This window comes from Anarhichas minor, unplaced genomic scaffold, assembly GCF_050575085.1.
Source record: "Anarhichas minor isolate MPS153535 unplaced genomic scaffold, ASM5057508v1 ptg000037l, whole genome shotgun sequence".
Lineage (NCBI taxonomy): Eukaryota > Metazoa > Chordata > Actinopteri > Perciformes > Anarhichadidae > Anarhichas > Anarhichas minor.
In genome coordinates this window covers 3,747,831-3,764,148 of record NW_027466483.1, presented here as the reverse complement: position 1 = coordinate 3,764,148, position 16,318 = coordinate 3,747,831, and the positions used below count along the sequence as shown (strand labels likewise).

At 43.4% G+C, this 16,318-nt stretch overlaps 1 protein-coding gene across 5 annotated transcripts in view; it reads right to left on the bottom strand.

Annotated features, from left to right (window-relative positions):
- The window catches only part of LOC142966336 (uncharacterized), a 41,977-nt gene that overhangs the window by 14,693 nt on the left and 10,966 nt on the right, over window positions 1-16,318 (bottom strand). Inside the window, exons 1-2 of one of the 5 annotated variants that reach the window (XM_076107034.1) lie at window positions 8,669-9,302; window positions 2,409-6,461 (exon numbers count right to left, since the gene is read on the bottom strand). In XM_076107034.1, coding sequence (XP_075963149.1) covers window positions 2,409-5,838 — 3,430 coding nt within the window. In that variant the 5' untranslated portion in view covers window positions 5,839-6,461; window positions 8,669-9,302. Of the gene's footprint in view, window positions 1-2,408; window positions 6,462-7,731; window positions 8,176-8,668; window positions 9,303-16,318 lie in introns of those variants that run through there. The other 4 variants (XM_076107035.1, XM_076107039.1, XM_076107038.1 and 1 more) reach the window with 4 other exon arrangements.

The window sequence follows — 16,318 nt, the reverse complement described above, 5'->3', positions numbered from 1 at the left end:
TGATCGTCAGTGAGAGAAGATCTGGATTAATTAATTAATTAAACTTCATCATGATGAGAATGTTTGTTCACATATCTAGGTCGATCCAAAGAGAACCAACATCTTCTGAGCATTTTGCTTTTGAAGCTTTGCTAGCAAAGCCTCAGATGTCCGTGCCGCTCTGCATCACCAACACATCTCAGGTAACCAAAATGACCTGGCCCAGCTCCGGCGTAAGCTTGGCATGCCGAAAGAAACACGTCGGGCCGAGTCCGGTTGCCGACTCGGCTGAGACTCGGGATGAAGTACGGCCCAGAATCGGGACAAATACACCGGCCCGATTCCGGCTGCCGACACTGCTATTATGCGAGCAGCAGTGACGCTGCTGCTTGCACACATCCACGAAAGTACTAACGTAGTAAATTGAGATGAAAAACTTTAAAAGCAATGCAGCTGTATTCCGTGCATGCTGTACAATTATTTATGTTTTATTCCTAATTTCCCATTGAAGTCCCACGGGCCGGTCGACGACAGCCAACGGGCCAGATATGGCCCGCGGGCCATACAATGCCCAGGTCTGAGTTAGTGCATTTACATCAGTGGTGGGCCGTCAGGGCCAGAAAAGCCTTCTCTGCTGGCCTCGACAGAATCACAAAGTTATAGCTATTTTATAATTTAATTATTTTTCAAAAATACACTACTTGTATTCTTAATATTTTTCATTAGCATATTATCTCATTGCACAGCTACTGTCTTCCTCAGTTGCCCTGCTTCCAATGCTGTTTCCAGCACAACTTGTTTTAAGTAAGCTTTTATCCAATCAGATTTCGCCCCTGTGTCTCTAGGTAAAAGAAAATCTGCCCAGAGGCCTGCAGAATTACAAGTGAATGCCTTTGCAGTTTAAGTAAATGGGGAAGATATTGTTGATTGTCAGTCTTCAACCAATCAGATTTTTAGTTTGACATGTTGGGCGTATTCTTTGACGTACCAGAGCTTCTGGCTGGCCTAGCCGAGTAAGTCATCAACGTGTGGCTTGATTGGTCAGTGGGCTAGTGTGACTGTTGTGAAGCTTACTAGCAGATCTTTGAAGTAGTAAGAGGTTTTTTTTCCTAGCTTTGTTTTTTTAACACTCAATGGCTGAAGGAGGAGGAGAAACGAATTTGGTGGCGGAGTTCGCTGTAGCGCGACAGCATATCTATCCACCTCCCAAAGACACGCTGAAATAACGGATGCAATCGCATTTCATTTGGCCAAAGACATGTGTCCAATAAATACTGTGAGCAAAGGCTTCAGAAAAATGGTCAAGACAAAAAAGTACTTGTGCATTCCGGCCACAAGTTCCCCCTCAGAGAGGGTCTTTAGCACTGGGGGAAATGTAGTGACCTGCCTTTGCTCATCTCTCAAGCCAGAAAATGTCGACAGGCCGGTGTTTCTTACCAAAAACCTGTAGGCCTAACACCTTGTTATTGCCTTTTCTGCATAGGCCTGAATTGTTTTCATTTGGTTGCATTCTGTGATGGCATATTTATTTTTAGTTAGCCCTTTATTTTGGGTAAAAATGTTATTTATATTTTGCTTCAGGTGAATAAGAACCATATAAGTTTTATTTTGATGCAAAGACGTGTACATTAGCGGGAATGTAGCACAACATGGAAGGGAAAGCAGTGCTCTGTTTATTTAATTTTGGGTAAAAAGTGTTGATACTATTTTATTTATATTTTCCTTCTACGAGATGCACTGTGATAAGGACCAGTCTGATGCAAAGATTTGTACATTAGCCGGAATGTAGCACAACAATGGAAGTGGAAGCAGTGTTCTTGTTCATTTAAACATGAAAGTGCAATAAAAAGATGTTGTCCCTAAAATTATTGAATAATCGTGATAAATAATCGTGATTATGATTTTGGCCATAATCGTGCATTGTCCGTTAATGACGAAGCATCCTGTCATGCGCGTATTGATGTATCTGCAACCTACAGTTAGTGTATTTGTAGGTGTTGAGCTTCATGTAACATTTTATTTCACTTGTCAAATGTTGCAGTGTTATGTGAATATGAGGTGTTTACACAAAATAAATAATAATAATGAGGTTATTAGAAGGTGGTTCAACTGTAGTAGGACAGCACTGAAGGCCCAGGATCCTGCATTGTTACTGATTATGTGCCCTTGTAGAGGATTATCACCATTAACAGTTTATATCTTGCTCATGGTCCATATTGCCAAATTCTGTTTGATTAAATTAGAGCAAACTCATTTACACAGAAATCTGTGATCGGGTTTGGTTTTTTGAGCTAGGATTACGAGGGAAATTAATTCATCAATTAAGCTTTAATATTATCAGCTGTTAATGCTATTCAGTGTGTTATTCTGACTGAAAAGAACATGGGAAGAAGGAAAACAACCATACACAAAATGCAACAACCGTCTACCTGTGGAGAGAGCAGCTTTCTCCCTCTGCGGACCAGGGTGTGTTTGGTACATGTCAGCTCGTTCCCTCTGTGGCTCCAGCAGTGATTGGTATACATCATGGGTGTCCCTGTGGGGCTGAGACAGGTCTAGGTGCTCCAGGTCAGAGTCCAGCTCCCTGGCTCTCCTTTCCAACTCTGTCAGGCTGAGCTCCGAGGCTGCCGATGAAGGGGGGTGGGAGCCTCCAAAGCCAATCGGGGGCCGGAGAAGAGGCCAACGTTGCAGGGAGCCCGAGAAAGAATCTGTATCCCCACCTCCCCCCTCTCCCCCCTTCTCCCAGCCATCCTCCCACAAAGTGTTGACCATGTCAAGGACAGTGTCCCAAGCCTCTATCCCCCCTTCCTCTCCAAATGTGCCTCCTTCTTGCTCCTCCATTTGGCTTTCTTCTTTCTTTGATTTAGCCACCACCTTCTCCAACTCTTGTACATGCCGCTCTTGTATTCCATCATTAGTCTTCACTCCTCTAACCTCCATGTCCCCCCCCATAATTTCTACATTCCTTGCCTTTTTGAGATCTTCCTTTGTGTTTCCATCCTCTTGCACCTTCCCTTCAATCTTTCTCTCTGACTTTTCTCGTTTGGTTTCCTCCACCAGCCCCTCACTGACAGTAACCCTATCTTTCTCCTTATCCACTTTCTCTTCCATTTTCACTTTGTCTTTTTTCCTCGCCTTGTCTCGCTTCTCTTCCTTCCCCGTTCTCTCCTCCATCTCAGTGTTCTTGCTCTGCTCCACTTGTTTCTCCTTGCTCCTGGATCTCCTGGGTTCATCCTGCTCGCTGCAGGCCCTCCAGTGCTCCAAGTTCTGCTCCTTCAGGGAAGCCCTGCCCACCACACTGGCCCCTATTCCTAATTCTGGATGGGAGGGCTCTTTAAGTGAGCATCGTCCCACCATACTTGAAGCATTCATAATGGTTGTTAGCGGGTTCTCTGAGAAGTGGCCTGGACGGGGGTGGAGGTGGGCATGAGGGCGCCTCTTCTCCAATGCTGAGAGGACAGAAGGGAGTGGGGGGAGAATAGGCAGGTTGTGGAGTGCCCCGCCCTGCCGTACAGTCCTCTTTCTGACCATGATTCGGCGAGGCCAGGTAGATTCGATGCCGTCAGCGGGGCCTGTTGACTCAAGGTCTGCAAACCCTCTACTTAGGTGAGGGCTGACCACGCCTGGTCGGAGTCCTGTGGCTGTGCCAGGTCGAGTCCTAGAGCTGGACTTGGATGATTTGGACTTGTGAGACCTGGAACCTTTCTCTACATGGCTAGATTTAATTTTATCGATGTCCGAAGGCTTTTTCTCAACCTGATCTGCTGAGACAATATCAGTTTTTTCCCCAGCCACAATACTTATCTGGGCTTTATCTGTAGTAAAGTTGTTGCTGTTCTGAGTTTCACTGACAACCCCAGTCTCAGTGTTACTTTTAGTCTCTGTTTCATTACTAACAGCCTCAAGTACTTCCTCAGGCTCAGATGTAGGAGCAATCTTAACTTCTGTTTCAACTTGAGCTTCTACTCTAGACTCTGCTCCTGAACCAACCTCATTCTTAACTGTAGCTTCACCTCCAACTTCTGTTCCAGTCCTGTTCTCCACCTGCCTTGAACTGACTTTGGCTTCAACCCCTGCCTCTGGCTTCATCGCCAGACCAGGTTCATCTCCAATCTCAACTTTGTCACCAGGCTCAATCCTGTTCTCATTGTCATTCACAGTTGAAGGTATAGTCTCAGCAAAATGTTCTGGTTTAGCCACACCCCTTACATTTTTTTCTCCACTCCTTGTCCCTCCCCTGTGTCCCTCCTTGTTCAAAGCTGGAGCTATATTTTCTATGCCCATTCCAGACTGCACTTTTCCTTCGAGATCCCGTCCCCCTGGTCGTGTTTTCACCTGGGAACCCATTCTTGTTTCAGACCCATTTCTAATGCTAGCCCTGGACCCGTTGTCATATTTGTTCCAACTTTCAACTCTATGGTGTTCTTGTATTCCAGCCCTGATTTCAGCCTCTGACATGTTTCTAATTCCAACTTCACTTATTAACCTCGGCCCACACCCAGATCTGCTGTCAACTAACACCAAACCCACACTCCCATTGTCAAACTTTGAAACCATACCCCCACCTACACTTTCAGGGCCAACCTTAGATCCAGCTCTATTCCTACCCACAGCTCCCGTGCCCATTCTGGGAGCAGCATTGGGGGAGGGGGAGGGCTGGGGGAGCAACAGGGGTGTTGTGTCTAGAACCTGTTCGGACTCTAAAAACACGGAATCTCTGTCTGAACGCAGTGGAACTGGTCGACCATATCCAAAGGTCCCAAAAGTCGATGTTTCCCTCCTCTCCCTTTCTCTTGCCCTCTCTCTCTCCAGCCTCCCCCTCTCCCTCTCTCTTTCCCACTCACGCTGGGCCCACCCTCGCTCCATCTCCCTTTCTCTCTCCCTCTCCCATTCCCTTTCTCGCTCACTCCGGCCCCATCCTCCTCGTTCCCTCATGTCCTGCTCAAGGTCATGAGCAGACAATTGGACCAGGGGGGCACGGTAGGGGGATCGTCTAAGCTCCTGGGGTGGTGACAGTCTGAGGCTCTGGGTTTGGGAATAATGTCTCGGCTGGGTGACGTGGGGAGGTGAACATCGCAAACTCTGTGACTGACTGGGGCGAGGTTTGGCAGGGGAGAAAAACACCGGAGTATGGTAACCCGAGGAGAGAGGTGAGCCTGAGAAGGGGGAAATGAGAGGGGAGGTAAGAGAGGAGGACTGGCCCCCAGGGGGAGGGTATTGCCCAGGGTTCAGATACCCTCCTCCCCTGTCCATCATTTCATTTGTAGTAAGCTCCAGACATTCCAGGTGTTTCGGAGGTGTCAAGACTTTCCAGGAATGTCGGCCATCTCTGCTCTTTGTACTGTCTCCATGGTGTTGGTGATGGTGATGTTTCTTAGATGAGGAAGAGGACACTCCAGGTGCTGAGAATGATGACACAGAGGGAGAAACTGATCGGTTGAAACATCCTGGTGAATGGCAGCCGCCACCATCAACATCTTGAGCCCCAAGTTTCAGTGAATCATAGATGGCTCTTTCATCCAGTCGTCGAACAAATGAGGGGTTCGGAGTTAGAGAGCGGGGCTGCGGATCGAATATGTCAGCCGGAGACCTGCTAACCCTAAGGGAGCCGCTTGCAGAGTAGCTAAAACTCCCCTCACCTCCAATATCTCGCCTAATGGACCCTCCTGGGTGATGGTGATGGCTGTCAATCTGTTGATTGATGCACATGGTATCGTAAATGGATCGTTGGGGTACGTAGCCATCTCCGTATCCTCCTTCCAGTCCCCCAGCTCGCCCTCCCACTCCCCCATCCCCAGGTTTCTCAAGGCAGCAGGAGCTCTTCCTGAAACACCCGGGACGGCTAAGAGGCTTGCCCATGATTGGTCGGATGGCTGAAGGTGGGAGGGGTTGGTGGGAGATGCGTCTGTAGTTTGAAGAGTGAATTGTGAATTTGGTAATTTCACTAATACTGAAAAAATGTGGTTGCAAAATAAATTTCAGAATGTGCAAGATGCATGGCAGTTGGCTTTGAGGGGGCCATGACAAAGTAAAATAAATGGAAAAATATCAAATTCAAAATTTCTTCTGCTTGTTTTTTATGGTAAAATACTGAGGCATATTCCATCCAAGTCAGGGCAATCTTGTGATCAAAGTATTGCAAATAACAATGGAAACAAGATAATGTCTAAATTGAAATATTCCAACCAGAAGTTGAAGAAAAACATGAAAATATATGACAAAATATGTCCAGTTTTTATGTCCACAAGGTAACTTCTTAGCTCATCTTCTCGCCCACTCTCTTCCAAGCATGGCTGAATTTGTATTTATTCTGGTTGTTTATTGTTCTGGCTGTCCTTTTAGGGCCAATTAAGTCTTTATCCAGTGGAGCGTTAGTCAGTCAGACACAAAGCGACAGAAAGACTGAATGCAGTGGATGGAGGATTGAATCCAGTCAAAGCTTCTCCTCTCATTCTGGCTGTTTGTTGATTTCCATCATTTGTCTGGAAAACAAAGCAAACAACAAAAGATCTGTATGGAAGACAGCTTGAAGACAGTCTCTCCATGAATATTAATGTAAGTGTATGGTAGTATATACAGTATTAAGATATTAGTTAACAATCACTGATCTCATTGCATGGCCAATTGAAGGGGCAGGCCCTCCACTAATTTTAAAAACAAAGCTCAGGTTGCAATTTACAAGAAGTATTACTCAACCATTGTATAATGTCCTCAAATCTGAGAAAGTAACCCTGATGATGTCATCAGAGTCATCTCAAAGTCTTGTTACAAACTTGAAATGGGGGGTTTGATCAAACAAGAAGTGTCTACAGAAAGACTGTATCAAGCTGCATTATGGGAAGCATAAGATTCAGTGTTTGGAGCCTGACCCATATTAGGGAATAAAAGTAGCAAGCCATTTCCTCAGTCTATTGAGTACTATTGAGTTATTAGTACAGTATATATCTAGTTATTAGTATTGAGTATCAGAATCTGTTATCATAAATAATGCAATCAGGTCAAACAGCACCAACCCAATGAACTCCATCCATTAGTGGGTTACCAATAATGCTGAGGGAGAAGCCTTGTGCTGGGACTAGTGGAGAACCATATGGGTTGTCAAAATTGTTTGTTTTAAACCTTTTTTAACTCAAAGGGCATTTACTTTTTGCAATTTGTAAGTTAAGCCATCACTTCAAAACAACGTCAGTACAACTGTATTCTATAAAAACCCATTGTGTTTTTCTTCCAAGGACAGGCTGAACCCTGAGTGAGGAACTGTAGTCTTAGTTGGAATTTATTACATATCACTTATAAGGCAAGACAATGAAAGATTAAAAAAACCTAAATGTTCTTTTTGGAGACATGTTTCCCCCCTGAAACATGAGCTCAACATTAAGTTACTGAAGCCCTACTTAGATAATACATTTGGTTAAATGTAGAATAGTTCCTCAAGCTAAGACACAAAAGATAAAAGTCTTTAATGTACTTTATGTAGAACTTTATGTATTTGGGCTAAACACTGAGCCAAGTACTGAAGCCTTAGTTGCCAATCCCTTTCATCAACTGTATAAGAACTCACACCTTTGATCATCAGAGTTCTCACATCTAAATGGTAAAAAAGTCTTTACAGCCGAAGCAACAAATGTTACAAAATCTCAAATTTGCTTTATGTTTTTAATCCACAGGATGAGCTTAAAACCAAGCTAAATACTGAAGCCCTTGTTGGCCCTTTGGTCTTCTAGAAGTTATATCTAAGAAGATATAACATACCAACTGAAGTCGAAAGGGTTAGAAAAACTGTCCATAGTCAAAACAACAAACGATTAGAATAAAAAACCTCAAACAACTCAGCAAGCATTTTGAATTTGGAGAGATGAAAATGCGACAGCCTGCACCAAGCAGCCTTAAAGCCCCATGCAAATTTGGTGCCAAAAATAAAGTCAAGGTGACGTCAATATTCCTTCAAAGCTGTTCCCTCCATCATTACGAGAAATCAGAAGCTGAATACTTCAACATGTCATAGTATATGACATTGTGGCAATTTAGTTTGATGTTGCCATTCCTGCTTTGAATATATCAAACTGGTTAATCTACAGCAGCTAGCCCGCTAACTCCAGCTTTGTGGGAGATAACAACAATACTTAGTATGATGATTAGCGCTAAGCATTGGCTTACAGGAAGTCCCCAACACCTCAAAAAAAGCAGAAGCATGGCACCCCCCCCCCCCCCCCCCCCCCAACACACACTGGCAACCTTGTGACGACACTGACTAAATTCACCAGTTCAGAGGGGAATAAAAGTTGAGAGACAAATGAAAAATCATTTACTGGTTTAAAAACTCCATTAAGACTTCTTTTTGTCACATAAAGAAAAGAAGAGATTGATATTCACGTATCGAAAAAACATCTTTAGAAGGCTTTCCACCGTAGTCCTGAAGTATCCACACTGATATCCATCTCAAATATAGTATCAAAGAGTCAGAACTGTCTAATTTGCATGTATGCCTTCCTCACAAATTAGTTTTAAGCTCCATCAAAGGAGCCTATTGATAGTTGAGAATCATTCCTGGTCTCTTTATCTCGCTCCATATCTTTTCAACGTCCCTTCGTTCTTAAGCATCCTCTCTCCCTTTCCTTCTCTCTCTCTTTCTTTCATCACTGCCGCTGCCACCTGCTCTACCCCCCCCGATCAATAGAAAAGCCAGAACCTTATCAACATGGTCACAGTCATTAAACGGCTTCAGTCAATCCAATCCGTCGATCTCAGTCCCATCCTGTAGCGTCTTGTCATTCTGCCTCAAATCAGCGTCCTCATTTGTTTTTCTTACCGGCATCTCTCTGCCCCTGTCGTTTTTCTCTCTCTCTTTCTCTCTCTCTCTGCCGTTTTTCGCTTTTTTCTGACGCTTGTCTCCCTCTCTCCCCCCCTCTTTCTCTCCCCTCTCACTCTCACTCCCTCTCTCTGCTGTGAATCATGCCTTCTGTCAGAGGAAGGTTTTTTTGACAAGCGCTCTCTCTGCCAACCAACACACCAACGCAAACCCTCCTCCTCCTTCTCCTCTCCCTTTCACTCTCTCTCCCTTCTAGCTTTTCTTCTCCACAATTCAGCCTCCCTCCATCTCTTGCTCTTCTCCATCTATCTATCTATCTATCCATCCATCTCTCTCTCCTCCCATTTACACTCCACACAGCTTCGGGGCTTTAAGAGCTTTGGAGCTGTAAAGAGACCAACTTCTCCTCTCCAGCTGCTTCTCTTTTCTCTCTTTCTCCGTCTCATCCTTCACTCTTTATTTCTCTGTGTAGCTACCTTTCTATTCTTCTCTCTCCCCCATTCTCTCATTCCCTCCTGGATTTAGTTGACCCGAGTGTGTTCACTTGGGAAATCATCACCATCCGACATTTTGGAAATTAGGTAACGAAGGAGAAGAGGAATGAAGGAAGGATCTATCTATCCATGTTTTCAGTCTCCCACACACTTTTCTTTTCCATCCCTCTTGTAGCCCTTTCAGTTTGCCCTCTACCTCCTACTCTTCACCTCAGCGTTAATGCAACACGCATCACTGTGGAGGCGGCAGGGAGAGTGAGAGAGACAGAGAAAGAGAGAGCAACAATGGGCGCTCACATACAGTGCAGTGCAATTTATAAAGCATCGTCATCAGCAACATCATTTGACCATGTACGGCTGTGTGGAAGAACATGCTCTATTTTTAATCATCAAGAGATGTTAATGTGACGCAATGATCAGTAGTATCATAATGTATGTTTGTTTTATTTTTTGCTCCTGTACCAAACGCAGGCAGTGATGGTTTTTTTTCCATTCGGTGCAAACAGATGAGGAAGAATCAAATCAAATAAGTGCCACCTACAGAAAAAAAAAAAAAAAATCCAAGGAAGAAGGTGTGCTGTTAACATTATTTAATTGTCAAGGCTGCACAGTCCTGTAATGTTGATCACAGAAGACGATATTTGGAAATTTCTAATCTGCATCTCAATCAGGAACTCAAAATTAGAGCCAAAACCAAACAGGATTAAAGAGATAAAGCCTGTTTTTCCAGCGCTCTCAGTTTGCCCTCGACAAGATCGACAGCATCTTACAGAGCCGAGGTCCTAGTCTTCGATCCGGTGATCCGGTTTTCATGACTGTAAAGTTATTGGGGGCTTTGTAAGAACTGTAACGATGGCCCAAGCTTTCCATCGATGACTCTGGAGATATTAACAGTAAACAGAAACTCGCCTTCAAAAGCGCTAGCTCCTGCATTAGCTTGTTCGCCAGCTTGTTGGCTAAGCTCTACCTGGAATTTGTGTCTCTTTTATGCGACATGTCGTCGGACTGTCTCAAAAAGCAGTAATTAATACCCGTTACTGAAATTGTAAAGGTTTACGAGATACAATGCTTAGGTGTAGAAAATTAGCGTAAAGGCACGTCAGCTTAACTAAAGCCTCTGTTCCACTCCAAACAGACACGAACATGACAGCATGGATGCGTAGTAGTTCTGTATGAAGGCAAATCAATGTCAAAATCCCCAAGCACAAATGAGATCCACCAGCGAGCGTGTGTAGAGGGCCCAAATCGAGATCGCTAATTACTTCTGCGAGCTCTTTCACATCACTCCGAGCAGAATATCTCTACTCAAGCGAGCAAAATTGAAGCCTGCGAGGAGAAAACCATGCTTTGAGCGCGAGGGGCGTCCTCTGGTGCACGACTTCTATCACTGCTCTTCTGCTCGCGAAGCTTTAACCTGCTCGCTCACAAGTGTTTTTTACTTTTTGACAGTAAGTGGGGGAACCCAGTCACCATTGTATCACTAAATTTAATTGGTTACAATCCTCGTCTTTGGATTGGCCGGATGTCACTCTGACACAGACGCTAGGTGGAGGTATAGAGGTGGTTTTCAGATTGCACTACATCTCAGAGGTAAATAATGTACTGTACTGACACTACAAACATACGATGATCTTATATAATAGCATGCATTGCTGTAGATTAAACTTCTGCTCCTCAGCATGGTTTTCTCCTCGTGAGCTTCAATTTTGCTTGCTCGAGCAGAGATATTCTGTGCGGAGTGATGTCAAAGCGCTCGCAGAAGTAATTTCCGGGGCTCCTTGAGTTGCACGCGCAGGACCTCTACACACGAGCGTGGGTGTGTGGATCCCAGTTGTGCTCGTGGATTTTGACATTGATTTGCCTTCATAGTTCTGTTTATACTGTCCGCTTGAAAGACGCGTTATATCCCTCACACTGACCCTTGCGGACCTTTGCATATACTCAGACGCAGAAAGTATAACTTTAGCTTAAACCTGAACCCTCCTCAAGCCGCCATTTTGAGAACGGGGATTTCTTAAATGTGGTTATTAAAGACATGTGACCAAGATATGCATATGGGACATTTTACAGTGGAAAAATCAATTTATCAGTACTATCTGAACATGTGTGATATAGGCACTTTTTCTCAATCCCCTCGATTATAGCTGAAATTTAAAGTTCATTTCGGTCACTCAACAACCACATTGACATGACAACTGGGAAGTGGCACTTCTTCACTGCAATTTCTGCTCTTTTAAAAAACGAATCACATTATCATATCTGTTGGCCATTAATTTGGGTCATTTCAAAATCCTAAGCAGGAATATCAGAGCTTTGTAAGAGGATAAATTGTTCAAAATGTAAAGTTAATCAGCATCTCAATGACCATTCATCATATTGCTGTTATGCAGTGGTGGGCCATCAGGGCCAGCAAGGCCTTCTCTGCTGGCCTAAACAGAATCACAAAGTTATAGCTATTTTATAATTTTTCATAAATACACTATTATAATTTATAAAAATATTTTTCCCATTATCTTATTTTCTCATTGCACAGCTACTGTCTTCCTCAGTTGCTCTGCTTCCAGTGCAGCTTGTTTTAAGTAGAGCTTTTATCCAATCAGATTTCACCTCTGTGTCTCTAGGTAAGAAGAGAGGCCCGAGGCCTGCAGACTCACAAGTGAATCCCTTTGCAGTTTAAGTGAATGGGGACGATATTGTTGATTGTCATAGTCTTCAACCAATCAGATCTTTAGTTTGACATGGTGGGCGTATTCTTTGACGTGCTAGAGCCTTCTAGCTAGCCTACAAGTACGTCAGCATTAATGCAGCTGGCTCAGCATTAACGTGCACTGTGATTGGCTAGTGGGCTAGCATGACTGTTTTGAAGCTGAAGCAGCTTGCAGAAGTTAGTATTAGTAGTAAGAGTTCAAGTTGAAAGATATGTAAGAAGTTATGACATTGACATGACATTTTTAGCGTTTTGCTTGGTGTAGATTTTTTTTTAACACTCGTTTGTTTTTTTAACACTCAATGGCTGAAGGAGGAGAAACAGATTTCTGGAGGACATTTCAGGAAAAGCTGGACAGGGTCGGTCAACCCCACAGCTAGCAGCCCTGAACCAGCATGGAAAAGGATTTGTACGAACGGTATTTCAGCATCGGAGAAGCGTTGCACATTTTATGGCTGGGAATGCATTTTATTTGCAACTGAGCATCTTGATGTTTGGAGCTGTGCAAGGCAGCAAAACGACACCATAGCATGACAGGACACTTACAAACTACGGTGCTTTTGAAAACTTTTGGAGAGACCCGAGTGGATTTACAACTCAACGAACACGTTCGCAGGAGAACCTCTGACTGGAACTGAACTGAACCAATGTTCTGTACAACCGCGGTATTAAACTCTTTGTTAACAAAGAAAGGAGGATATACTTTGTCTTGAAGTGAACAGCAGCTTTGGTAAGTGAACTGCTTTTGTGTTTTTACATCTGCTGTACTACTGTGTTCATTTGTCTATGGCAGGGGTCGGCAACCTGCGGCTCTTCAGCCCCTGTTGCGGCTCCCTAAGTCTACATCAGGGGTCCCCAACTGGCGGACCGGATCCGGACCCAGGACCTAAATCCGATTGATAATTCGGAATTATACATATTAGGCACTGAGTTTGTACTTTAACCGGCGCCTCTTATTCAGCCATTACGGCACTTGTTCGGCGGTGCAGGAAACACATTTTTAAGAAGTCCTAAATGATTATCATAAACGCAGATGTTGATGAGGAGGAGGATGAGTATGAGTATTATATGTATTGAGTTATGTTAATCAACTGAAAAAAATGTCCCTCAATCAAATATTCCTGCAAGAAACATTCGGCTCACTCAATGCTAAGGCAGTGGACAGAGTTCTAACAACAAAGACAATATATGTGGCTCACTGTACAAAAAGTCTGTACGGACCATATGCATTCAAATGATTTTAATTAAATTGATTTAAACACGAGGAATACCATGACAATAGTTTGAGATGTCTGAAACTCCTGGGTTTCAAGTGCAAGCTGTACCTGGTTCTTGTTAGAATTGGACCAGTCGTTTCCATGATGTTTCGTGTGATTGACAGAGAAGAAGACTGACTCACACTCTCCTTTATTATGCTTGTTCGCTATGTGAGCTCAAGTGGTGTTGACTCTGTGAGTGTGTGTGTTGGAGAGAAAGACAGACAGGAGATAGAGAGGCAAGCAGAGACAGGGAGAAAGATCTCAGTCAACAGCCTCGAAAATACATTGTCTGAAAGAAAAACAGTGACTTGCTCTGAAAATCTGTGGCTGTGATTTTTTCTCTCTCCAGACTGCAGACCTGGTGTGTCTACACCGGACAGCTGAGCATGTTGTGTTTGATAAGACCAACAGCTGTGAGAAGACGAAGCCTAGCAGTAAGTATTTCTCACTGTTTCTTGAGGTCTAATTTGCCATTGAGGGTAAATGTTTGACCTTAGTCTAACTCCTTGTTCACACCAAACACAGATCGAATTTTCACCTTGCGTTACTTGACAGCGGAGTTTGACATGCCTTGCTGACACCAACTTGTGCGAAGTTGAAATCATTTGCGTTCATTTGTGTCACTCGCGTGCGACGCACCAGAGAGGATTTCCATGTAAATTCCGACGTTTTATCAACCATGCCGTGATTAACCACCACTGCTGCTTTGTAGCTACATAATGTAGAAGTCCCAGATATGTCCGTAAACCAAACGTCGTCGTGTCTAGGTTCATTACATCATCCAGAGGTGCCTGTCTTCACTGTATCTAACAAGCGGTATGGAGGGTTAGGGTTTCATTACAATACACGGACCAAAAAGATGCCAAAATAACTCCATCATGACGCCAATTTGTAAAAGGTCTGAATTCATGCATTCATAAAATGCTTGCTTTCTGAATACAGTATGGATCGATCAGGGCTAGGCTATGCTAACATTGTAGCTGCTCCATCAACACTCAAAATAACGTAATCGGCATGAATACGGAAGTTTTTGTTTATAACCTTACAGAGCTGCTAGCATAGACACTGTAATGTACATGATAACCGTTTATATTCCTATGGACAGCCTTGTTTGCCTTTACAGTCTCTCTTGAATTTATGTCCTTTAAATCTATTTTTCCATTTTCTGTTGAATACCAGCCTGTCCTCAGATATGTAGATAAGCTAAATAATAAAGGTCAAGAAAATGAGAATATACATTTCATTAGCATGTGAGAAGGGAAAGGTTTTCAATAGTCAGTGTTATAAGGTTTCAGCTCTGTTTTGTACATAAAAAATTTCAGTACGTGACTGTTTCAATATTAAACGTTAAATGATGCGTATGTGAATGGTACAGTATATGGCCTTGGCTTTATTATCTCCCTCAGTCGTGTCTATCTCCATCAGGAAGAAAACAAACTCATGTCGTATGAGCAGACATCTGCTCAACTCATTCATTGCTCCTCCTTTATTATCATCGGGAAAATAACTTTGAAAGACAGTCAAATCCCGCAGACAGCTCCTGGTAAACAAATGAATCACCTAAACCAAATGCTCAGTGTTTATTTGAGCTAGAACAGAAAATGGCGGCTGTGCTCAGAAGGCAGATAAAAGACAAAGCACTGGCTAGGAATGTCTTCATAAGCACCACGGTAGGCTTCTGGCACAGCATATGGCTGCCTGTGACCGACACAAATGCCACAAATCACATTTTCACAGTAAGTGTAGTGAGCTTGCCAAGTAGAGTGGCAATCTAACAGAAAGTCTAGTGAAATGTAGAACATTAACTATAGACCCTTTTACAGTTTGGAAACAATGATGTCAAGCATGTAAGCTATGTAAGGGCATTGACCACTAAAGATGGTGAATGCAACCTAAACAAAGTGACTTTCCAGATCCATGCGATATGAATGGGTAGAATACCCAAAAGTTGCAGCTGCATGAGTGAATGTAACAGTCGGAACATGGCTGGACTTGAAGTTAGGACAGATGTCAGCAGGAAGAGAGCCTTGAAGCTATCATCTTTCCAGTCCATGTGCAAGTGGCCCAATATTTAGTGGCCAGAATCTCAGCATCTCAGAATCTGTTTATTATCTGCGCCTACCATTTACGTAAGTTACTACAAGCAACCACGGACGCATTCAGCTGAAAGTCACCAGTTAATTCACAACAATGAGAAAAAATGACGTTGGGGTTCTTTTCCGGTCTTGGCTGAAGTTCTTTGAACTCAAGGCGTTCAGGGAACTCCCGCAAAAACGCAGAACTATAGACTGTATATTGGTTTGTGGACTGCGGTTTTGAAGCATCGAGTTCTGCATTTTGGCTGTCGCCATCTTGGATTTTTGAAACCGGTGATTGGAAGTGACCATATTTAGACTGCGGGGGAGTGACATAGAGATGCCGTATAAGCCTCTGGTAAAGACCTGTCAATTACAAGGTAGCCCCGCCCTAAAGCATCCCCTGCTTTATGGTCTATTTGACTCTAAATGGACCATAATGTACTAAATGAACATCATGCTGTATTGAAGAAGATTTGAAACTAGAGATTGAGACCATAAACTCATGTTTACAATGTTTACTGAGGTAATAAATCAAGAGAGAAGTAGAGTCACTTTCTCATAGACTTCTATACAACCAGAGGAGTCACCCCCTGATGGTCAGTAGAGAGAATGCAAGTCTAAGGTACTTCCGCATTGGCTTCACTTTTCAGAACCGGACGTTGCCACCTGGCAAAAACATTTCAATTACTAGGCAATTACAAAAAGCTTCCTCAGGCTGATAAAAAGCACTCCGTTTAATCAGGGCCTTAAAATGTTTTCAATATATCTTTCGCCAAATCAACTTCATAAGGTGATAATGTTGTTTAGTGTTTGTTTTCAGCTAGTTTCACTGCCCCCTAGTGGCTGAGAAAATCAATTAATGCACCTTTAATCACCTAAGCCAGTATGTATAACCTACACTGCTATTATACACCAAGGCAGTCTAGATGAGAGATGTGAACAGTTATGACCACAATGATATTTGAATGATCCATGTTCCCTCCTGACGGCAT